At 32.9% G+C, this 25,765-nt stretch overlaps 2 protein-coding genes across 11 annotated transcripts in view; one reads left to right on the top strand and one right to left on the bottom strand.

The window, feature by feature from the left end:
* The window catches only part of LOC118193858 (disks large homolog 1-like), an 816,267-nt gene extending 811,477 nt beyond the window's left edge, over nt 1–4,790 (bottom strand). For 3 of the 6 annotated variants that reach the window (XM_085825976.1, XM_085825974.1, XM_085825977.1), the window contains exon 1: nt 4,396–4,759. The gene's annotated coding sequence lies outside the window, so the exon portion shown is untranslated. Of the gene's footprint in view, nt 1–4,395 lie in introns of all 6 variants that reach the window. The other 3 variants (XM_085825972.1, XM_085825975.1, XM_085825973.1) reach the window with 2 other exon arrangements.
* A 468-nt stretch (nt 4,791–5,258) lies between these two features.
* IntS11 (integrator complex subunit 11) overlaps nt 5,259–25,765 on the top strand; it is a 91,682-nt gene continuing 71,175 nt past the window's right edge. For 2 of the 5 annotated variants that reach the window (XM_085825970.1, XM_085825967.1), the window contains exons 1-5: nt 5,260–5,445; nt 13,346–13,357; nt 18,530–18,615; nt 18,845–18,915; nt 21,099–21,210. In XM_085825970.1, the coding sequence (XP_085682096.1) occupies nt 5,418–5,445; nt 13,346–13,357; nt 18,530–18,615; nt 18,845–18,915; nt 21,099–21,210 (309 nt within the window). In that variant the 5' untranslated portion in view covers nt 5,260–5,417. Of the gene's footprint in view, nt 5,446–13,345; nt 13,358–18,529; nt 18,616–18,844; nt 18,916–21,098; nt 21,211–25,765 lie in introns of those variants that run through there. The other 3 variants (XM_085825969.1, XM_085825968.1, XM_085825971.1) reach the window with 3 other exon arrangements.

The following is a 25,765-nucleotide window of genomic DNA, read 5'->3' as shown; positions in this document are numbered from 1 at the left end:
TTATCACCAAGGGGCACCTGTAAATATACAGGGTGTTTATAAAGTCCCGGACCCATTTTGATGTTTAATAACTCATAAAATAATAAAGATAGATTAAAATTAATAACATAAATGGCTACATAGACTCAAAAAGTTTCATGACCCTTGTCAATGAACTTCCACGTGTGACCCCTCTTCATCGCACGGAGAATATCAAGTCGATATTCAATTTCACGCCAGGTACCGGCAAGCATGTCGGCATCCACAGAGGCTATTGCGGTTGTAATTCTGGCTTTTAGGTCATCAATGTTCGACACTCTCCTGTAAATTTTGTCCTTTACAAATCCCCAAAGGAAAAAGTCCAGCGCCGTTATATCAGGTGATCTGGGTGGCCAAGAAATTGGACTTCCTCGTCCAATCCATCTTCCTGTAAAATGGTCATTCAAAGAACTACGAACCATCTTGTAGCAAAAAGACATGTGGCTGAAGCTCTTCTAGTTGTGGAAATACGAAGTTTTCCAACATGTCTAAGTATACGACTGATGAGACCGTCTTTTCTGTAAAAAAGAAAGGCCCAATGACTCGGTCATGCATTAGTCCACACCACACATTAACCTTTGGGGAATCCCTTTGTGCCTCACAGTATTCATGGGGGTTTTCAGATCTAAATATCTGCACATTATGCCGATTAACAATGCCAGAAAGATGCCCAAAACAAAAGAGAGAAAAATGCAATTAATAAGCAGACGATATTTAGAAAAGTACAGATATTTAAAATGGAAAATGAAATTATCTGAAATTAATCACACGTGCAGACGATATTTACAAAAGTAAAGATATTCAAACCTGAAAAGGAAAATATATAAGCTATTCCATCAATAAATGCCCTAAGTTTGTTTATATCTTCATTATTTTATGAGTTATTAAACATCAAAATGGGTCCCAGACTTTATAAATATCCTGTATTTTTACCAAGATAATTATTGACAATTTTTTTTACAATAACCTGACATTTTTTACAGTAAATTTTTAAAACTTGACCATAATAGAATAGAATGTGATGATAATTTGTCGAATTATTCCTGCAAGAAGGAGCTTACCAACAATGTTTCTGGTGGTGACAAAATTATACAACATCCTAGGACTTTTTTCTGACCAAGAATTTCAAGCAATTCGGATTCAAGTCCAGATTCAGATAATTCTGATTTTGAAGAAAAATGGTTTTCAATAGACAATTCACTAGCCTGGAAAAGTTTTTAGGTCGCTCAGGAATATATACAGAAAATGTTCCAGATAGTGCAGCATATATGATGTATATGCTACACTGCTGTATTGTCAGAGATTAAGATGCGTACACCCACTTAAGATGTGTTGAAAAGCATACTTCAATACACATTAATATAATTAAACAACTTTGTGAGATCTGGAATAGTTTGGACTTCAGCAATTGCAGATTTTGGATATTTCAGGATTTTAGGTGTGGTGGTGTATTTAATTATGGCAAAGCACACTAGGGCTATCTGTCTAAGGGAAGGGATGCCTTTGTGGAGGACTTTCTAAGGGAAATTGGCTCGTATACACGTTACACATGGGGTAAATAACGAAAACGCTCATGTAGGCAGCCCGTTCACGGGATTTGAACCTCGGACCGAACTACCAGTGTTCAGCGACTTTACTGCTCAACCACTGGTGGGCTCTTCAGGATTTTAGATAATCAATTTAAATCTAAAATGATAACATACAGACATGACAACATAAAAGCTTCAATTACTGCTTAGGTCACATAGAAAAATGCTAACATCCCCCAAAGCTTGAAAACAGATGAAAGTGTGATCTTGACCAATATCGATACAATATCAATCAACATATTGCCACTGGCCAAAGTGCCACTCTCCTAATCAGCAGGTGTTTTAATGTGGCCCGCATTAATCAGAATAAGGATCACATTTACAGCACACCTTCCTTTTGTTAAGTATTATATTCTCCATTTCTAAATTTTTGTAAGAGGAGGGGAATATTTTTTTATAATATTTTATTTTATTTTTTGGCTGGTGGTTTGGAGGTCCAGATATCAGATCATTCTAGATACTGAATGTCCAGATTTCAGACTTTGTACTATACCATGTATTTCAAAAACGTTCTCAGTTACAATAATATTTTTTTTTTTACTTACACAAAATATACTATCCTATTTGTGCATATATTTTATATTGCTACTATAAATCAGAAGTTCTTAAATCATGCTAAAAAAAATTAAGAAAAAATACACGAGGGGAGAGAAATATGCAAGTAAATATGGTAAATATTTACTCATGATTAAAATGACCAGATGTCTCAGATTCTGTGGAGTATACTCAGATTTTTGCTCAGTGTTCAACTGCAGAATGTGTCTCAGATTTTATAAATAATCAACATGAAATTTACTACAGCTTCCTGACATTTTATGTGAGATCGGAACAGAAACATGATATAAGCAGTCAAATAATTGCATATTAGATATAACACTTTAAGGAACTCATACAGCCCCACCAAAAATGAAGAAGAGAGAAAGAGAATAATCAAAACCATTTTTTTCAACTATTATTCAAACTATATTTCATACATGGAAATTAGAAAATGTAATGAAATCATCTACAGAATTAAAAATTCAACATGTTTAAAATAGAATACCACTGAATAGAATATTCTAAACCTAATGCAAGAATACCTTTTAATTAGAATTATTTGATAAGAAATCATTTCATGAAATTTTTTCATCATTTTAGAAAAATGTGAAACAGTTGAAAAATTAAACGATATGAACATTCAACCAAAAAACTGAAACTTACATAATATGAATCAAGAATGCTCTCAATTTTAAAATATTTATGTTTCTTTCCAAACTACAACATAATAATCAAATTGTGTTTATTGGAATAAAATTCAGCCCATGTGCTATGTAATTCATAATACATGGGCAAATATAAAACACAGTTAAGTAAAGTTTATGATGAACACAAATGCAATATGCAAATACAATCAATCTGTTCATAAGATAAATAAAGAATTCTTACGAAAAATACTCACAATAGATAAATAAATAACAGTCCCCAAATCCAAAATTTCTGAGTACCTAAATGTTTTGTGTAAAGAAATGTTTGATGGAATAATAACTGTTGTATTAACTATGTACTATTTCACTTTATTTTTCCATAGTATTAAAAATATAGACTTATCTTAGAATGTCTTTTTTAAAAAAAAATCTGTTCATTTTAATTATGATTATTCGCAAAGTAAATAAAGAAATCGTTAAAGCAAAAAATCACGTCATGTGATTTTTAACTGAACATGAACAAATACAAAAATTCTTATTCATTAATCAACAGATATTAAATTAGTTTTGAAATATTTTAACTAATGGTGAAAGTTGCTCCTATCATTTCACAATGTAACTCATTTTAAAAACTCTGTTTAAAATGAAATGGTACTCTTCTGTTACTGGGACCAGATTCCAGAAATGTACACATGTATGGATGGATGGATGGGTCCATGTGTGCACGTATATATATATATATATATATATATAATTAAAAAGCTATATGTACATACATAACACTCACATTCATTTCTGAATCCGGTCCTGATAACAGAAGAGTGCCCAAGAAATTAAGGTTGAAAATCAAGCTACAATGTTTTTCAAATGCACCTATTCAGCTCTTTTTGTTCTGTCATTAACTGCATTTTTGTCTGTGCAGAAACACACTGTTATAAAAGTATGCCTATTAACATTTCTGAAATATAATTAAAAAAGAGTTTAAAATACTTAATTCATTATGTATTCAAAGCAGATTCATTTTAAAAATATGATTTCCTTTTTAAAATGAAAAATCTAATATTAGAACATAAATTAATACTGTTTTGCAATTTATCTAGATATTTAACACAACTTCTTATTCTGCTTCTATTTAATAAGTTGCATTTATATCCATACATGATATAAATTTCCAAACAAAAAGTGTTTTGCAAATTTAAAAATAAATTCATGAAAAGTTAGAAATTTTTAATTCTGGCATCAATAAAAATAACACAATAATTACGCACGGAAAAAAATAATGTATACTTCAAAGGCTAACTATGAGAAAATTTCAATTATGATAAAAAAGTTCAAAATCAATTCAGAAGGCATGCCTCTACAAAAGAACAAAATAAAGGAATTACTAAAGCAAGAAATCACATGACATACATGGAAGTGTAATGTTTTTATTTACTTGAATAAATCAAAAAAAGCATTCTTCTTTAACTGACAAATATTAAATTACAGTTCTGAAGTATTTTATTGATGCTGAAAGTTGTGATCTTAAGCGAAACCATCCTGATAAAATTCATTTCCTTAACAGATCGCATGCATTACGAAATACTATATACATAAAAACTCACCATTTTCAAAATTAACTTAAATTTACTGCATCGCCAATCTCACAGGTATCATTTCAACAGTACAGATAAACTGACTATCCATTTAAAAATGTAATAATTTAATTCCTTAGGCTTAATAATAAAGAAAAGATGCCGCACACGTTTAAATTTTAATTTCAGAACTATGTTTGTATGAGGCCTGCTTCACCGAGAAATAAAAAAATTGCATTTTCAAATGTTGCATATTCGAATATAAACAATGAGCCATAGCTTACGGCTACTAATGTCATTACAGAGGATGCTTCATTTAAGCGATACGCAAGATGATCCAAGGGGATTTTCCAGTAGATGCGGATAAACAGAGCATCTCTATCATCCAACCAGAAGGATCATCCAATCATCAAAATAAACGACCGGAAGTGATATATTTTACTTTGTACCATCGATGGAAATTTTCGTAAGGTAAAATAAAAAATAAAAATTAATTAATTAATAAGATATGGAATAGAAGAGATCTATTATAATAGTTCTTTAAAAAGCCAAATTAATCTTCAGTTAAAGGGTATGTTCAAAAGGTAAATATAATTATATACAGTATGCTTATTAATTCAAAGGTAAAAATGGTAATTTGTTTTTTTACGCTGTTAAAATACAAATATTTGCGTTGCGTTTGAGTGATTTATTTCAATGAATAAGTTTTGTAGATATTGTAAATACAAATACATACATGATGCATAAATTTATATAGAATCTTAGAAAATAAATTAATTACTAAAATAGAAGGCTATTCAATTCTATTAACATTATTTGAAGACACTAATAATATTCCAAAAAAAATATTTCTTCCAAATTTCAAAAGTTTGAGATGTAAACATTGAAACAACTCAACTCAGTGGGCACCGGTTTAACTTAATATTTACTTTTCGTCCAAACTACGAAGTTAAAATATATTTATACTCCGTGACCAAACGGTTCTCAAATTATTCTTGCTTTTGTAATTCTGTTTTTTGTTCGTTTTCTATTTTTTTCACGTTGTGTAAACCATGTCTAAAATAAAAGTTACTCCGTTAGGTAAGTAAAAAGAAATGCAGCTCCACTCTTGTTTTTAAAAGACACAAACAAAACGCTTGGTTTTCTAAAAATGTGCTTGTCTACATTTTATTTTGGTAATGTTTATCGTGAAGAAATTTCGTTATTTAACATATGGAAGATACAAAGTAACGTATTTTAAGAATTTTTTTCAAAGTTTGTTTTTAAAAGCAAAGGTGTTATTCATTTCCATCAAGGCTTATGTCAGATTTCTGCGGAAAAACAGTGCTAGGAAATGCCTTTACCAGCGTATCGAACTCATTTCATATTCATTTGTTAAATATGACTACTCAGATGTTAAGGAATTTAATATTTTTATTCTGTTTTCTAACAATATATTCTGTCAATTTCTTCACTGCCAAAAGCTTAAAAGCAGCTGTATAACTCTTTCTTTAAGTTGGAGCTCTAATAATATTTTTAATTCAACAAACGTGAATACAAAACAATGAGACAAGTGTAAGAATGAATGCAGAACTTCGCAAAATAGAATTTCCTATGGGCATTAAGAAGAAGGTGGTCTGTAGAAAACCTTACTAAAACCATGGAGTTCAGCAGAAGTTACTCAACAAAATAAAAGTTCCCATGGGCGTTAAAAAGAAGATGGTTATCAGAAAACGCAGAGCAGGAAAAATGGTAAAAGTATAGTTTAAGGTACCCCTTGGCGATTTTTGGTGGTACATGGATACCGATTTTGTGCAATTCTTTGACTCGTTATTTTGGTTTGCAAAGTGGTTATTTTTGCGCCAAAAATCGCCGCTACACAAAGCCAAAATAACGAGACAAATAATTGCACAAACTCGGTATCCATGTACACATCGACTTATTTTCACTTAAAAAAAAATCGGTTAATCTTTGGATTATGGTAACTTGGCAATTTTTTGGTTAAAATTTGGCAACCAACTCTGCTACAGCAACCTGCTAGTTTTGTTTTAGATGCCATTTTGCTTTCACGAGGTAAAGGCATGTTTTTTTTTAATCAACATTTTTTTCCAACAATCTGCTAGCCGAATTATGCTTATGCTAGAACTTTTATGGAACAAAAGTGCTTAATCATGATGAAGATTAGGTGCGAAATTGGGAGAAAGTGCAGAATCACCCATTGCTTGCGGCGTTTTTAAGATTTGCACATACACGGTATCCATGTACACGTCAACCTATTTTCACTTAAAAAAACATCCCAGAATTGCACAAAAATGGGCATTGCACACACTCTTGACTTTATCCATGTACACTGCTAAAATCCTAGCTAGTAACCTTTATCGCTTTACCAAAATGTCGCCAAACTACCTGTTACCGTATTCCAAAGATTAGCCAAAAAATCTCTGAATTGCGCAAAAATAGCATTGCATACTCCTATGACTTTTTCCATGTACACGTCGACCTATTTTCACTTAAAACAAATCCCCGAATTGCACAAAAATGGCATTGCGCACTCTTTTAACTTTATCCATATACACGTTGGCCTATTTTCACTTAAAAAAATCCCAGAATTCCACAAACTTGCATTGCGCACTCCCTTTATTTTATCCATGTACACATTGACATATTTTCACTTAAAAAGTCAAAGGAGCAACAAATTCTATAATGTAGGCAAACAAAAAATACATTATCTCAGTAAAGTACATTTTAAACCAAACAATAAAATAACATAAAAAAGGAAAAACGTGTTATACATTTAAGTACTACCGAAAGCAAATATTCACTTACCATAATTTTCGAATTTGCTTCGTACACCCAAAGCCACGTAAAAATCAAAATATTATACTCAAATGACGTTTTTCAAACCAGGTTCTCTTTCTGATCGAACGCTTCACATAGTGACCATCTGAACCTTTCTTCCTGCAAACCCATTCAAATCCATCTAAACGGTTTTTATGTTCGACTAGACGCATATCCTTCCTACATACAGGACACATAATGGCTACTAAGTAAGCCTTCAGTTACACACCAGTCAGTTGAAGCTCTTTTCTCCTTACGCTGCAAATCGCACAGTAACTTAAAATTAATCTTACTACATTCGTCCATTCTTACTGTCTAAAAAATCAAACCAACACACACAACAAAAACGCTTACAGAACATCCCATGATTCAAAATTTCCCAGAATCATGCACTCGATTATGTCGTACTAGAGTTTCCATAAAATTCAACTACTCGGGCTACCATAAATGAAACAACAACTTGGCGATAAACCAAACAACAACTTCGCCATAATACAAGGGGTAACTTAAAGTCTACTCTACCCGAAAAAACATGCAAAACTTGGTCTTTAACCAAGTGCACCATACCATAGTTTGGCAAGCTTCATGCATGCCTGTTCTAACTTGTTACACTGACAGCACAACCTGAGTGTACATATCAGGCTAAAACGTTGCAGTGAATTCTATATAGTACAAAGTCTTTAATCCGGACTTCGACGATTCCGGATTAGGGGTTTTTCCGGATTATAGATCATCAATTTAAATCTGGTAAGATGCCTTGCAGAAATTATAAAATTAAAAACATGAAACCGTAATTCATGAAATAAAGAGCAATTATGATCCAAAGGGTTTCAAAATTTACAAAAAAAAAGCTTAATATTTATTTCTTTACTTTATTAAATATTTGTTTCAACATGTGCATGCATAAAGCATACATTACGCATAGTTGAAATTAGGAAATTGCAAACAGAAAACTATTTGATGTTTGTTCATGATATTTATAATGACAAAGAATTTGATTTAAATCATATCAAAGACGGAGTACATTGATATGAAATACTACATTTAGTAAAAAATTATAAACCGAATAAAATAAAAACATCTGCCCTGAAGATGAGGATAGTGCTGACAGATCAACTTCCAGTTCATTGTGTGGTGCAATGTTCCCTCCCCCCCCCCTGCAGAGCAGCATGAAATTGATAAACAGATTTCGGAATGGTTAGAGAAACAAAGGATCTGCCTTTATCCATTTTTTGCAGTAATTCCACTTTTTGTTTCATGGACATCGAAACATGCTTTCGTTTTGTAGATCATTTGGCAGCTCCAGAATCCGAAACTCTTTTTGACATAAACAGAGGGAAAATATAATTTGGTTGATCTTTAGATTATGGTAACTTGGCGAAAATTTGGCGACCAACTCTCCTACAGCAACCCTCTATTTGTTTTTTCCCCGCCGCCATTTTGTCTTCACGAAGTAAAGACATGTTTCTTTTCTTTTTATCTACTGAACACTTCTTCCAACAATCTACTAGCCGAATTACACTTATGCTAGAAATTTTATCTAACAAAACTGCTTAATCATGACAAATATTCACTGCAAAATTGGGAAAAAGTGCACAATACCATACTCCTTACACGTTTTTCAAAATAACACATACACATAAACCATGTACACGTCAACTTATTTTTACTTAAAAAAAATCCCAGAATTACACAAAAATGGCATTGCGCACACTCTTCACTATATCCATGTACACTGCTTTTTTCTCATAAATTAGAAAAATTTCACGAAAATACATGACAATTTTCTGAATCTTTAAACCCGGTAATATATATGAAATTACCTGATCGCGAAAAAGTATATACCCTTTCCAAATATGAACATTTCCACATATAAAATAAATAAAATATCCAAAAACTTTTACCTCTAAATCATCTATTATATTATAAACTTCACCAACGAATTCATACTGCAAGCATTACAAATACTTAGTGTCAAATATTTAAATTATTTCCATGCACGTTTACTTCAAATAAAACGTATACCAAATTCCTACAAACGTAAAATTCACAAAATAACTATCATTTAATTAAAATATCACTAAACCATGTAAATGTCGACTTATTTTTACTTAAAAAAAAAATCCCAGAATTGCACAAAAATGGCATTGCGCACACTCTTCACCATATCCATGTACACTGTTTTTTTCTCATAAATTAGAAAAATTTCACGAAAATGCATGACAATTTTCTGAATCTTTAAACCCATTAAAAAGAACATATATGAAATTACCTAATAACAAAAAAAGTATATACCCTTTCCAAATATGAACATTTCCACGTATAAAATAAATAAAATATCCAAAAACTTTTACCTCTAAATTATCTATTATATTATAAACGTCACCAACGAATTCATACCGCAAACATTACAAATACTTAGTGTCAAATATTTAAATTATTTCCATGCACGTTTACTTCAACTAAAACGTATACCAAATTCCTACAAACATAAAATTCACAAAATAACTATCATTTAATTAAAATATAATTAAATTCAAAAACACTACTTAAAATATAAATAAGCACATACATTAAATTAATAAAAATTAGCTTACAAACCTAATTACTTTAAATTAAATCATTGCTAATAACAATTTTCCCAATAATACCAAATTACTTTACTTCCACCTTACATTTAGAACAATGCATAAAAATAATATCCTCAAATAATTAAAAATACTAACTTACCTAATCTTCTTCAGAATCTTGCTTACATGGTGGATACACTTTTATTATGGATTCAATAAAATTATTGAATGATTTCTTCTGCGAATTTTTCCTCCGCTAAATAAAAAGCAAAATTCTCTTTATCACAATGCCTCGGAATGGCGCTTTTTATAGCACTCCACGTGCTCTCTATTGTATTGGTATGTGCACCTATTTCCTGTCTTTAAAATAATATTTGTGGTTCACAGCAAGATGTTTAAAACCTTCATCTTCCAAACATTCATACGATTTCCAGCAATCTGAAATAATTATAGTACCCGATAGAATATATTCTTTTATAAAACTTAATAAACAATCTTTACTTCTATCTCAGACAACCTTAAGAAAACATTTATTACTACCCCTTTCAATCCCACCAAAACCCATTTTCCTTCCACTCTCCTACCTATCTGATACTTCCGCTTCCCAAACTTACTCTCATCAATTTCCACAACAACATTCATATCACCAAGCATACCCATATCATTTTCGCAAAATTCCACGCACACTTCCCTACATAAAGAATTCCAATCAGCTGCAGTCCTACTGCTAATTTCTAAATCCGAAACCCAATAGTCAACTGGCAATCTATTCAGCCAATAATAAGAAATCAATAAAATCTCACCCATACTCAAACGACTTTCAGCAAACCACGTACCCTTTAAATTAATCTTACTACATTCAGCCATTCTACTGTCTAAACAAAACCGTCACACAAAGCGCTTATGAAACATCCCATGATTGAAAATTTCCCAGAATCATTCACCCGATTATGTCACAATAGGGTTTCCATTACATTCAACTACTCAGGCTACCATAAATTAAATAATATCTTGGCAATAAATGAAACAACTTTGCCATAATACAAGGAGTACTGAAGAGAGAAATGATCAAATTTTGCTTTTATTTACAACATATTACTTGAAATGTGATGTTTCAGAAACTGATAACTGTAAAAGTAAACTGCATAAAATTAATATCAAACTGTATGAAGTATTTAAATTGTGAGTTATACTGAATTGCATAACAACATTTTCTGTTTTTTAAAGAAGATATAATGATTTCGTATTTCTATTACAAATTATTTGTATACATTTTTCTTTATTTTAATATTTTTATTGAGATATCTGTTTAATTCAAATTTTATCTGACAGTGTAAACAAATATATAGTATACACAATTTAAGATAAATATGTATATATACAGGATGAATCTGAACAAGAGGGCAAAATTTTATGGGGTGATAGATGGCACCTATACGAGCAATATTCGTCATAGAATGTATGATCGGAAGACAATCCGTAAGATGGCATTGTAAATAAACAGTGTAAAAAGTATCGATCCTCGCATCCAACTGCATTTTCTGCAGTGGATTTCTGAGAGGATTGCTGGTTATTTAAACCACGAAATTTCCAGCATGATGGATTGTTCGAGGTGGTCCCATAGTTTGGTCACCAAGATCACTGAATCTCTTGTGTTTGGACCTTTTCCTCTGGGGCCATATGAAAAGCCTAATCTACAAGTTGTACCTCTCGCATACGGCGAGGATAAGTCTGGCAACAGCTGCAGGAAGAAAAATTCTGCAGAGCTTGAATGGCAGCAACGGATGATATTCTATACATTTTAATTGAGAAAATTTTTTGCGAGACTGGCGTTACAATTTTGAGTTTGGGTGAATGAAATGGAACCCACTGCCCCCTGCATATATTAGTAAAATATATTTAGAAAATTAGCTGCGTTGAGAATGATAAAATCCTTAGGTTTGAGTTTGCAGTATTTTACCTTGTAAAGTTGTCTCGAATTCAGAAATTGATGTCGGGCTTATTCTCGTTGTGCAGATAAGTTCAAATTTTGTTATTATGTTTATATTATATAACTCGCAAATATATGACTGGAATACTACAGTCAAAAGTCATTAATCCGGACTCGTCGAGACTTCGGCGATTCCGGATTATCGACTTTTCCGGATTATAGATCATCAGTTTAAATCTGGTAAGATGGCATGCAGAAATTATAAAATTAAAAATATGAAACCTTAATTTATGAAATAAAGAACAATTATGATCTAAAGGGTATCAAAATTTACAAAAAAAAAAAAAAGCTTAATATTTATTTGTTTACTTTATTAAACATTTCTTTCAATGTAAGTTGTTTCGTTTTATGTGCTAATACTTTCTCTTTAATTATATAAACAGACATAATTTCTTCTTCAGTTGCAAAGTTCTGCTGTTCAAGTCCTATAATTGCTGTGCCAAGGATACTGACCAATTTGTCAATCGAAATTTTTTCGTTTTCAATAACCTCTTTCTTCACTATCCAAAGCAAATTATAATGACGAGGAATTTGATTTAAATCATATCAAAGACGGAGTACATCGATATGAAATACTACATTTAGTAAGGAATTATAAGCTGAATAAAATAAAAACATCTGCCTTGAAGATAAGGATAGTGCTGACAGATCAACTTCCAGTTCATTGTGCGCCACGTCGTCCCCTCCACCCGCAGAGCAGCGTGGAATTGATAAATATATTTCGGAATGGTTAGATAAACGAAGGATTATGCCTTTATCCATTTTTTGCAGCAATTCCACTTTTTGTTTAATGGACTTTGAAACGTACTTTTGCTTTGTAGATCTTTTACATATTAGTAAATATATATCGGAAGTTTTCTGTTTGACATAATCGAAAGTTCAAGCTTACTTTTATAAAATTGCTCTAACAGACTGCAAAAAATAATAAGCCGAATCCAATTAGAAGATTAAGGAACAACGCAATCTGCAACATTAACTGAATTAGATAATTTTAGCTTAGCTTATACCATCCATTATACATCAAACGCGCATCCAGCACGCACATATTCACAGCCGTAAAGGTCTTATGAGCATGCGTGTCAAAGCTACGCATGCGCAGAAAGTTTGTAGCTTTGAAGTCCAAATTAACGACTTTTGACTATATATGAATGACGGTACTGATAAATGAAATCGGAAATTGAAATCAAATACATATTCAATCTGAAATAAAGAACTGGCAATAAATAAACCATTTTCCAAAAGCAACAAACCACTGTAAATAATTTTAAAAAGTGCCCAGTCTTGAAATTCAATAAGTGCCAAAAATGAGAGAAAAAATTTACATTACCCTGTACATCTCCCCCACCCTGGTATTATTTTTTATAAATAAATTATACATAAATATATTTTGTTTACTATAATTTTTTATGATGAATATGTAATCCAATTATAGTACTCCCTGTATATTTTAGAAAGTGTAATTATAGTGTGCCTAAATTTGTTTATAAATTATTCGTACCATACTGAATGATTCAGTAGGTTGTTTCCTTTTTTATAAATATTGTGGATTTAAGAATGTATACGTATGTTAAATTCAAGTGTTTAACGAATTTTTTCTTTCCAGGTGCTGGCCAAGGTAAAATTTGATTAATTTCATGTTAACTTTAGAACTGGTGAAGTATTATATTTTTTCCCCTCTCATAGAAATAAATTTTTAAGTACCGTATATACTCGCGTATAAGTCGACCTTCCCCCCCCCCCACTTCGACATAAAAAATTCGTAGAAAATAAGAAACCCACGTATAAGTCGACCCCCCACTTCCGAAATCGCTCGAGAAACTTCGAAAAAATTTTTTAATTACTACATTTATTCAAAATCATCTGAGAAAAAAGTAAATATACAATAAAAAATACCTTGGTAAATAAACAAAATCAAAATCCTTCAACGTCTGATTCGTGGTCAGATTCGCCAAACATTTCATAGAACTCTTCTGTCATCATTGGCTCGTCATCATACATATTTTCAGTCTCGAACTCTGTATTGTTACAATAACTACTACAGCCTTCATCGTAATTTTCACTTTCAAAAACAGCATCATCTTCCGTGCCGTCTAGTTCGTTGCTAATACAACATTTTTTAAATTATTTTATAATAATTTCAGAGGGTATTTCGCAAGCATTCGCATTTTTCAGGGGCAAAAAACATAAAAATTTCCAAAAGTGTCCACAATTTTGGCCACCACTGTAGTTCGTCACATAATTTAAGTCATGAAATTACTTCAAGTAAGTGACTTATTTGATAAGTCGTCCAATTCGAGTGCGTGAAGAAAACAACTGCATTATATAAAGAAACTTTTTAACTTCCGATTCTTTTAATTTTTTATGTATATGTCAACCCCCCCCACTTTGAAGTCTTTTTTTTGTCCAAAATATCTCGACTTATACGCGGGTATATACAGTATATAAATATGCAGTTTTCATAAATATTGATCACATATAGAATAAATACAGGACCAACTGTTGTATGTTATCTTAGACCGAAGTCCACTGATTAACCCTTATTGCACCAATAAAAATTCAGCAAGTGGTAATTTTTCTGTCAGTTTTTTTATTCTTTATTGTAATTAAACTTCTTTTAACCTCTTTATTTATTTAAACTCAAAACTGTAGCAGATATATTCTTTTATACTCATATCCAAAAAAAAAAACTTCTTGGAGGTATTTGCTCCAGTGTGCGGAAATAATTTATTCAGTTTACCTGAGCTAACTTGGTTGAGTGCCTCAAGAAGTTAAATCATTTTTTACTGCTTGTTATATACGAGGGCTATCCAGAAAGTAGATTACGTTTTGGAATAAAAAAATAAACAAAGTATAGGAAACAAATTTTATTATATACAGATGAAAGCCACACTCAAATACTACTTTTCTACATAGTCACCATACAAATTAAGGCATTTATCGTAGCGATGTACGAGCTTGGAAATTCCTTCGTCGAAAAATTCGGCCGCCTGCGCCTTCAACCACTTCGTTACCTCTTCTTGCCTTCCATCTTGCACAAAACTTGTGGTAACCAAGCTTTTCGCTGATGATTTCGTGCAACAAACTTCGCGAAATTTGTGGAAAACTCAAAGAAAGTTCCGTTATTGTGAAATTTCGATTTTCACGGACTTTAGCATCGACTTTTTCGAGAAGTTCGGCGGTCACTATGCTGGGTCTCCCACTTCGATCTTCGTCGTGAACATTGGTTCGGCCATTTTGAAATCTTATGACCCACTGACGCACTCCACCTTCAGTGATAATGTTGTCCCCATACACTTCACGAAGCTGCCGATAGATTTCTATCGGTTTACAGTTTTTTGCAGTCAGAAACCTTATTACTGAGCGCACCTCGCAGCTCACGGGATTTTCAATTAACGCAGACATTTCAAACCGTCACAGTATCTGAACGGAGCACAGCACGAACCTCTCACTAGCACGGCTAGATGCAGACTGAGCTGCGCAACGCTCTGACCCCAAGATGGCCGCGCTAGCCCCGCCCCTAGCGGACACAGACGGAAACGTAATCTACTTCCTGGATGGCCCTCATATAAATACTGTGTAGAAAAGTAAAAAGAAATCACTTGATTTTATGTACTTTTTTAATTCTGACATATATGTATATATGTACAAAATTTAGAACCAAATACACAAGGACACAAAAAATATTTTTTGTACTGTTATATATACGAGATAGGATTCAAAAGTTCCCGGACTGAGTCTATAACATGAAAAATATTATGAATTAAATTGCAGAAACATATCCTCCTTTGAAATAAGACTCTTGTGCAACAACAAACGTTTGCCAGCGCCTGTAAAATTCATCGAAGTGTGTTTGGAATCTATTTTTCCTTTAATTCAGCCTATAGCGCACATTTAACTTCATCTGAAGATTGAAATCGACAACCGTGCAAGCGTCTTGTCAGCTCAGGGAATAGGAAGAGATCGCAAGGTGCGAGATTAGGTGAGTGAGGAGGATAAGGCAAAAGAGTTGTTTTCGTAAGAATGTCATTGATGAGTAGGGATTAGTGAGCAAGAGCGTTGTCATGCAACAGCACTCATGATTGCTCAGCCCACATTTTTGTTCACTTCTTCTGGATTGACTCATGCAAATGACGTAGGATTTTGACATAGAGTTCTTTGTTCACAGTGCATCCTTCAGGAATAAATTCCAGAGGCACAATGCTCTGGATGCTGAAGAATACCTCTAGCATGATCTTTCCTTTAGAGCAATCTTAGCAGAATTTCTGCTTCTATGGAGATTGTGGTTATTTCCACGTTGCAGATGCTCTTTTTGGTTTGCGGGTCGTACAAAAACCACCATTTCTCGTCTCCAGTAACAATTCTGCTAAGTAGGGTAGAATCATTATCAACAGCCGAGATTATGTCTCCCGCCATTTCCATTCAAATTCGCTTTTGGTCTACGTTTAACATGCGGGGGAACGATGTGTTGACGCATCCTATGCATATTAAGATCCTTAGTCAGTATCCACTGACATGTGGTCTTTGATATCTCAACTGATTCTGCTAATCGGCAAATTGTTTGCTGCCTGTTCGCACATACCACCGCAGACATCTTTTTGATGTTTTCATCGGTGCGTGAAATCGGGACGGCCACTGCGTTCAACGTCTTCTGCACTTTCCCTGCCTTCTCTGAAACTAGGATGCCACTTAAAAGCTTGTGTTCTTGATAACATTTCACTTCTGTACACATGCTTCAACATTTTGAAAGTCTCCGTAGCACTATTTCCCAAGCAAACACAAAATTTGATATTGATTCTCTGCTCAACTGACGCTATTTCTACTAAAAAGCGCTGTTGCCGTGGGCTTTCAACCACGTGATTTGGGACAAACCGTTTTTAGAAAAGTGGGAGAACGTAGTAACAAAAAATTGTTCTCGTAGTCGCACTACTGCAAAAAATTTTTACGTTATAGATTCAGTTTGGGAATTTTTTAATCCTACAACGTATGTATATAAGATATAATAAAATCTGATGGCTACATTAAGAAATAACTGGCAACCTTAAGATTTACTATTCTAAATTTTGTCCCAAGTTCATCCTTTCTCCTAAATTCAAGATCTTTCCATATTACATAATACTACTTGTAATAAAAATAATAAAAAATAATAAAAGATACTAAAAATTAACCAGTCACGGCTTAGCTTTACTTATGCACCTACCTAGTATAAATACTGCTTCGCGAACAATTGTGGACCCCCTTTTTTTTCCTGACTTCTGCCATGCAAATAACTCCATGCTATTATGCTTACTTATCTAAGATTATGTCTTACTTTAAAAACCTGTGTACATGGAAATTATTGTGTTCTCACTATGATTAAAATTATCTTGTCTGCAAAAGGATGATCTGATATGTGTAAAAATAAAGATGATGATTGCTGAAATTAGTTTTGTCAACATCTTATTCTTGCCTTTTCAACTCTGCCATCACAACTACGCACTTAAAATATTACATATATATAATTCTACCTCTTTAAAAATATCTGGCTATTTCTAATTGTTTTTCTTGTGCAATCTAAAATCCTCACAACCTCTAGTACCAAGCTATATAGATTTCTGATCTTCTCCTTTATTATTATCTCTCACTTTAGAATAGTCACTTCAAGATCAATTGTATCCTTTATGGTTTGCTTTATAACTATGGTAACAACTGCTGCAGTAAATGTTCGAGTCCTCTAGTTTGCTAAAATTCCTTTTGTGTGATGACATTATGATTGTAAATGAAGGAAAATGGGGGTTTGGTATTAACTTGAAGAGCTTTGAATTAGGAATATAGCCAGTCACTCTTATAAAATCTCGGTACTTTCGTATTATCAGTTTACCCATTGAGAAGTTGTGAACTTGTCGGTGTTTTTGTCTCGGCACAGCATGCCGAACATGTAAGGGCACCAAATCCTAATTATAAATTGCAAAATTCATGCACATTATATGGCTACTGACTGGAACATAATACAAAGGAAAACAAATGGAAAGATAACCCCAAAACACCACGAGCGACTAAACTGTGTCGGGAACTAAAGGAATTCAATCAGAAAGTGTCATTATACTTACGGCATCATTTTCTTTTTGCCAAACACAATTTTTGAGCACAACAACCTTAAAGAGTAACGTGACTTTTAAGCCAATTTCTGTTTTAACAAATTTCTTAGTTTGAATTTGCTCCCATCATCCCCTAGGATCTTGTAAGCTTAGGTGCATGTATCAACAGCAGGCCGGTACTTTGACTCTTTGACTTTGACACAGTACATACAAAGGGGAACACTGCAATAATTTTGCACAGGATGCCAAATACTCTGCACCCGAACATGCTCAGGATTATCTCTTTCCATGACCAGACATCATTATGTTTGCCATTAGCTATTAATTTATCTGTATACTTTGCCAATTTTTAAGGTATTTATCAGTTATCCCAACTTACATTTTTTAAAAACAGTTATTTATTAGTATATTCGCAAATGCCTTAGTTAAGAATAATTTTATATTAATGTTCGAAGCTTTAAAATGTATTAAAACAGAAAACCAGTTTTTATTTAAATCCTAAACTTTTAATTTAGTAAGGCATATTTTATAGTAATATTATATATTATTATAAAAGGAATATTGTAAATACTTACGAATCGAAAAGAAAGTAGCTTTAAAATTAATATTCGGTGTTAACAGTTTTCTGTTCTGTTATTAAAGGATTACCATAAATGCTTTTTATTCTCTTTGATTATTTTTTGCTTCAAGATTAGAATATTTTGTTGTTGCAGATGTTGGTCGTAGTTGCATTTTGTTGACAATAGGAGGGAAAAATGTTATGTTGGACTGTGGAATGCATATGGGTTATAATGATGATGTAAGTATATTCCCTTTTATCTCAATGATATATTTGATGTTGAAATAAGCAAAGTTATTAAATACAGTGTAGAGTTCGAGATCTGAAATCGTCAGACTTCGATGATTCCGGATTTCAGAATGTGTCTCTTAAAGATGAAATTCATTTTTTCCCTTAATTGCTCTGTAAATTTTATGTTCAATTCTTGTTTTAAAATTGCTTTCTTTTACATATCTATCTCTTCTTTCAGAGACGTTTCCCGGATTTTTCTTTTATATCTCAAGGAAACTTAAACCAACATTTAGCATGTGTAATAATCAGGTATGTTATTTTTCTTTAAATTTTTTTCAGATATAAGTCATGGATTTCAGATCTTTTAGCTCTAGTTTCTATGTAAGCTACTTCTATAACATAGGTATTCTTGGAAAGTGGGATTAAAAAATGTTGGTTAAAAAAGTTTCTTTTTTTTTTTAATTAGGATTATTAGCTCTTTGGAGGCATTTAAAAATATACATGTTTTTGGAAAGAGGTTAATAAAAATATGTAAATAACAAAATAGAATTGGTTATTCATATTTTTGCAGTACTTGCTTAGGAAAATAAATAATAACAATTGATTATTGATTTAAGTATTTTGTTGAAATTTATTGGTATTATGTACATACATGTATACATACATACATTTCTGAATCCAGTCTTGATTATAGAAAAGCATAATATTTTGAAGCAATATATTGAAATGTTTAGACATATTTAATTATAAGATTCTAGTTAAGTTGTCTTTAGCAACCAGAATACTTGAAAAGTGTGTAGTGACTATTTGCTGACTCCTAAAGGGCTAGAGTAACAAGTTCAAAGAAGGGTTAAAATACCCTTTTATTTAACTTGAGAATATATACAGATGGCCCCTCTCGGGCTTTAACTTGGGATAGAAAATAAGAAAACTAATGCTAACTAAATAAAAATTGGCCAAAGCTGCACTTTAATGTCTAACAGAGTTGGCCCTTATTTAAACCTTACCAGCCAATGCTAACAGGTGCATAACAACACGGCTGAATATAGTAAGATTTCGCTAAATGTAGATGATGTGATCAGAAGGCAAAAGTAATCAAGACTTCCTTTAAAATACTGTTTCTACCTCATTTACATAAGATGCAATCCTGAAAACTCATTCTGGCAGGGAATTGTAGGTGGGGAAACACAAAAATATGGGAAAGCTGTTCAAAATTAAAAATAACAACAGTACAAACTTTCTGCGCATGCATAGCATTTACTCATGCACATAATACCTTTACGCATGCGTATATACGTTTATGCATGTACTTTTAATGCATAACGGACGGTATAAGCTAGGCTAAAGTTATCTATTTCAGTTAATGTTGCAGATTGCATTGTTCCTTAATCTTCTAATTGGATCCGGCTTATTATTTTTTGCAGACTGTTAGAGCAATTTTATAAAAAGTAAGCTTGAACTTTCGATTATGTCAAAAAGAGTTTCTGATTCTGGAGCTGCCAAAGGATCTACAAAGCGAAAGCATGTTTCGATGTCCATCAAACAAAAAGTGGAATTGCTGCAAAAAATGGATAAAGGCATGAAGAAAGTGAAACGAAAAAATTTCGATTGACAAGTTAGTCGGTATTCTTGGCACAGCAATTACAGGACTTGAACAGTGGAACCTCGTAACTGAACAAGAAAATATGTCTGTTTATAGAATTAAAGAAAAAGTATTAGCACAAAAAATGAAGCAACTTAAACAACTTACATTGAAAGAAATGTTTACTAAAGTAAACAAATAAATATTAAGCTTTTTTTTTTTTAATTTTGATACCCTTTAGATCATAATTGTTCTTTATTTCATAAATTACAGTTTCATACTTTTATAATTTCTGCATGCCATCTTACCAGATTTAAATTGATGATCTATAATCCGTATAAACCCCTAATCCGGAATCGCCAAAGTCCTGACGAGTCCGGATTAAAGACTTTGTATTAGGAAATTAAATTAACCCCTTCACAGTTTTAAAAAAAGTAATTAATATTGGCTATTAAAGTGTGTAATTCATTGCATCAATTGCTATATGAAATATGTAATCTTTTTAACCTGCTTATTCTTTTATTAAAAAAATTTTTATATTGTTAATTTAACAACACTTTTTTAAATCAGTTACTTAGAACAAAACTTAATAATACAGTTTTGTTATCAATATGTAAGAAAGCTGTTTGAATCTTTGTTTCTGATATTACTTGCATTTCCTGAAATAACAGTATTTTTTTATAATTATCTTGCATGTACCTCATGAAAGAGTAATTGAGCATAATAATTTTAATTTGAGGCTTTTAGTTCTTGAGATGGGGATAGTATATATAAGTGTTATATGGCATTTATGATGACTTGGCTGTGCTTAGAAAAAAAGCAACAGAATTTCACGAAATTCCGCAGCCATACTTTGAACTGACAGTTAATCAATCTCCTATAACGGATTTATTTTTTCATTTTTCTTCAGCCATTTCCATTTGGACCATTGTGGAGCATTGCCTTATATGACTGAAATGGTTGGATATAATGGACCCATATATATGACTATGCCAACAAAGGCTATATGTCCTATTTTATTGGTTAGTATGAATTTTTATTACTATTATTTTAATAACAAAAACTTCTTAATAAGTTAAAAAAGCTCTTTACTTTTCTTTTTTTTAAAATCTGAAATTCTTACACAAATGTAATATAGTCAAAAGTCTTTAATCTGGACTCGTCGGGACTTCTGCGATTCTGGATTATAGATCATCAATTTTGAACTATACATGTGATAAAGAAACATGTATGCATGCAGGTCTTTGTTTCGGAATCTTTAAAAAAGTTAAAAATGAAAGAAAATGTTCTAGGTTTATACACTAAAACCATATTTAAACCATAAATAAAACTAGGGTACTCTTCTGTTATCGGAAAATTTTTATAAAAAGACTATGACTTGTGTTAAAGCTGTAAAATAATAAACCAATAATTTATAATAAGAAAACTTTCCATATACCATCTTCAAGGAACACAAATTCAATTTAAAACCATGAATAAAAAAGAATTTAGTCAGAATTTTAATTTGTATTTTCAAAAAAGTATATTCAAAACCTCCTTGCTTAAAAACATAAAAATCTGCTAAGAAAAATCTTTAATCGCGAAGATACCAAAACCAAAAGTAAACATTTTGAGTATTGAAAAAGTAGCTCTTGTCATTGATCGCAGATTAATCGACTTATAAAGGGTATAAACAAATCTACCATCAATTAACAACAACTAAATTAAGAGAGAATGTTTCACCTTACTTCCAAGTAAGCATCAAATTATTTGCTAGATTCAGATCATAAGTTACATTTAATACTCAATCCAAATATAAAGACAGTTCGTTTAAGCCAAAAGAATCCTGTTAAGCAAAATAGCAAATAATCTTAAAATAAAATTTCTCACTAAGAACTCAATTAAACTGAATGGGATGCTTACTTTAGGAGGCATATCTCTTACACTCTCATTTTCAGACTCCTAAATAAAAGTATACATTTAGAACATTAATAGGTAATTCAAAACCATAAGAAGATTAAAAATGATACAATCCTTTAAGTTAAAACAAGTTGCAAATTATAAATTTAAAGATTAAACTAGTAGGCTAAAATTAACTAATTTGCCTTCAAAATTTTAGATCAAAATGGCTGGAAATGCAAGTACAGTACAAAGTTCGTAATCCGGACTCGTCGGGATTCGGCGATTCTGGATTATAGATCATCAGTTTAAATCTGGTAAGATGGTATGCAGAAATTATACAGTTAAAAATATGAAATCGTAATTTATGAAATAAAGAACAGTTATGATCTAATGGGTATCAAAATTTACAAAGAGAAGCTTAATATTTATTTGTTTACTTCATTAAACATTTCTTTTGATGTAAGTTGTTTAAGATGCTTCTATAAAAAATTCAAAAAGTTCCTTTTTCTTGTGTCATATATAGTGGACTTTCCAATGCCATACTTCTCACATGATTTTGAGACGGATAGGCCTTTATCCATTTTTTGCACCAATTCCGCTTTTTGTTTAACCGCTTCCCTTGTAAGGATCTTAAGTTTTACTAACGTTTATTTTTATTTTAAATCTTTACTATCACTTCTTATTTTCTACTTCTGGCCAGAATTAAAAGCTTTAACTTATTTATGCAAATTTGTCTGGCGAACGCCAAGTATACTTAAGTTGTGGCTTTTTGCCAAGCGAGAGAGAGGAAGGAGTTAGTCGAAGCAGGCCGCTTGCCTTAGAAGTTTTACTCGGTTGCTGGTTGCCTTCCAGGCCAGAAGTTTAATCCTCTTGATAATTTTAAATGTATTGTAGTGTTAACAGTTCTCTGTACTACATACGGCTTCCTGTTAATATACGGCCAATCTTCCACGTAGGCCCTTGTTTATTATTCCAAAGTTAAGTTAGAGTTTAGTTAAATATTTTTATATTCTTACGTTCAGACCACAAGTAGTTGGTCTCTGTATTCCGAAGTACGGAAATTATTGTAAAGAGTGAAAAATAAAGGGTTTCGTATACCCTTCCTGTATATCTTGTCTACTTCCCGCATTTATTGAACATAGCTTTAGTAAGCTCCCTGTTCCGAGTCAGGGTCTTTGCATGTTCCCAAAGAAAGTAAGGCGGAACACTGAACCTGATAGTGGTGCCCAACGAAGAAGAATATCCATGGCCGAGTTTCAAGAAGAACCTGTGCTGCCTGCAGAAGCGGCCCAGAATCCAGAAATGCCAGCTGCCGCCCTGGAAGGATTTGGTTACATCGTCCAGACCATGCGTGCTTCGATGAAACCAGAAGCAACATTTAATGGAAACTCACCGGTTACCAGTTTTTTGGAAAAACTAGATGACCACTTCATGCTCTACCCCGTGCACGAGTTTCAGAAAGTTACCTTAGTTACCGGCACTTTGAGGGGCCAAGCGCTTAATTGGTTCAAATGTATAGGCAGAAGTCTCTTGGGTCAAGCAGGAAGTCCCACCTATACTTACGAAAATTTCAAGACTGCCCTAGTAAAAGCCTTCCCTGTCGTAAGGGATCATGCGAAATTAGAAGCGGAACTTTTCAGCATATATCAGCAAAGAATCGAAAATCTTTCCACCTTTATTTTAAGAAAAATTCACGTCTTCAAACTCTTGTATGGAAACCGTCCGGATCCTGAGATAATTCAAGTGATTTTGCCGAGGTTACTTCCCCAAGTACAAGACTTTATTGAATTAAGGAATCTGACTACACTGGAAAAATTATTTGAGCTAGCAATCCAGTTTGAAAGTAGAAGAACGGCGGACATTGAAAGAAGACGCCAGTATGAAAAACGAAACCAATTTGGTGCGCCAAGACCACAGCAAAGTCAAGCACACGGCTACGGAAGCAAAGCGAATCAGTGGGCAAGGAAACCCGAGCATTCAAAAACAGCCGGCGAACGTCGACAGTTCAATAGGAATCCATGAAAAAAGTCTCAAGGCCAGTGGAAAAAGAAGGAAAGCATGGAAATGAAAAATGATTTAAACTAAAACGGATTTCTGCTGACGGAAGGGTGCGGAAATCCGAAGGCCAAGAAAACCCCTCTTCCTTCAAGTTAAATACAATAATGGTGAAAAATTTGACTCTTCCAAAGATTGAAATGTTGGTGAATAATATCCCAGCCACCGCACTCCTGGATACAGGCGCGCAGTGTTCCTGTGTGACAGAAGATTTTTTTACGAAGTATTTTCGGAAATACCGCATATATAATTCGGATAATACGACAGTGTTAGCTGCGCAAGGAGAAAGATGCAAGTGCATAGGTAAATTACCGCTATACATCCGTATCAAGGACGAACAAGTAAAGGTTATGTTTTTCATAGTAAAGAATCTGCAAGCATATGTTATCTTAGGAATAGATTTTCTTTCAGAGGCACAAGCAGCGCTGGATTTTAATGAAGCGTTCCTTAAGCTGACGATGAAACCAGTTCGAGAAGAAAAATCGGAGCCGCCGATGTTAAACCTTGACCACCTGCCTAATGAAGAGCAACAAGGAATCCGACAAGTGGTAAGTGAATTTGCTTCGTTATTTAGTGATATTCCAGGATTTACTCAAGTTACTAACCATAGTATTGACACCGGAGATTCAATGCCAGTTCGCCACAAAGTATACCGGTATGATAAGAATAAAGAAAAAATTATAGAATGGCACATTGGCGATATGCTACGTAAAAAGATCTTAACGCCCATCTCAAGTAGTTATGCTAGCCCGGTGGTTTTATGTAAGAAAAATAATGACTATCCATTAACACATCCAAAAAGGTGGCGTTTCGCGATTGACTACCATAAATTAAACTCCATAACTAAATATCCGGTACATCCGTTACCTATTATTGAAGAAATTCTTTAAGGAACATGACGTCGACCAAATATATGACGACTTTAGACTTAACGACTGGTTATTTTCTAATAGGGGTTAGACCGGAGGGCGTGCCTAAGACTGCTTTTATAACCAAGTCTGGCACTTATGCATTCCTGCGTATGCCGTTTGGCCTTTTAGGGGCACCGGCAACATTTCAGCGATGTTTGGACATTGTGTTAAGGCCTGTTCTTGGAAAGTCCACATTTATCTATTTAGACGATATCATTATTACTAGTGATAATCTGGACCAACATGTACAGGATTTAAGACAGGTGTTTTCTTTATTAAATGAGGCCGGTCTAAAAGTTAATGTCGAAAAGTGCAAATTTGCAGCCACTGAATTAAAATATTTAGGTTAAAAATATCTCAGTAAGGAATCGAGACAGACGAATCAAAAATAATCGCTGTACAAAAGTATCCGCCTCCAAATACGGCGAAGAAGCTCTCTTCTTTTCTAGAGAGCTTTCTTCTTCTTTTTTTCCTCTTTGTTCATATTATAGGTCCTTTATAAAAGATTTTGCAGCTATTGCTGAACCATTGTTAAAATTAAAAAGGAAAAAGGCAAGATTCTCGTGGACGGCCGAAGCCAATAGTGCTTTCGAGAAATTAAAGCAAGCATTAACGCAAGCCCCTGTGTTGAAATTTCCTGAAAAGGATGAGAATTTAGAAATTTCAGCGGATGCTTCGGATTATGCGCAAAATCAGTAGCCCGTGGCATTTTTTAGCCGAACTTTAAATC

The sequence above is a fragment of the Stegodyphus dumicola genome, chromosome 10 (assembly GCF_044657685.1).
Source record: "Stegodyphus dumicola isolate Sdum_Otavi_A_Nest chromosome 10, ASM4465768v1".
Taxonomy (NCBI): domain Eukaryota; kingdom Metazoa; phylum Arthropoda; class Arachnida; order Araneae; family Eresidae; genus Stegodyphus; species Stegodyphus dumicola.
Note: the sequence above shows the minus strand (reverse complement) of the source record. Positions and strands in the feature narration are given on the sequence as shown.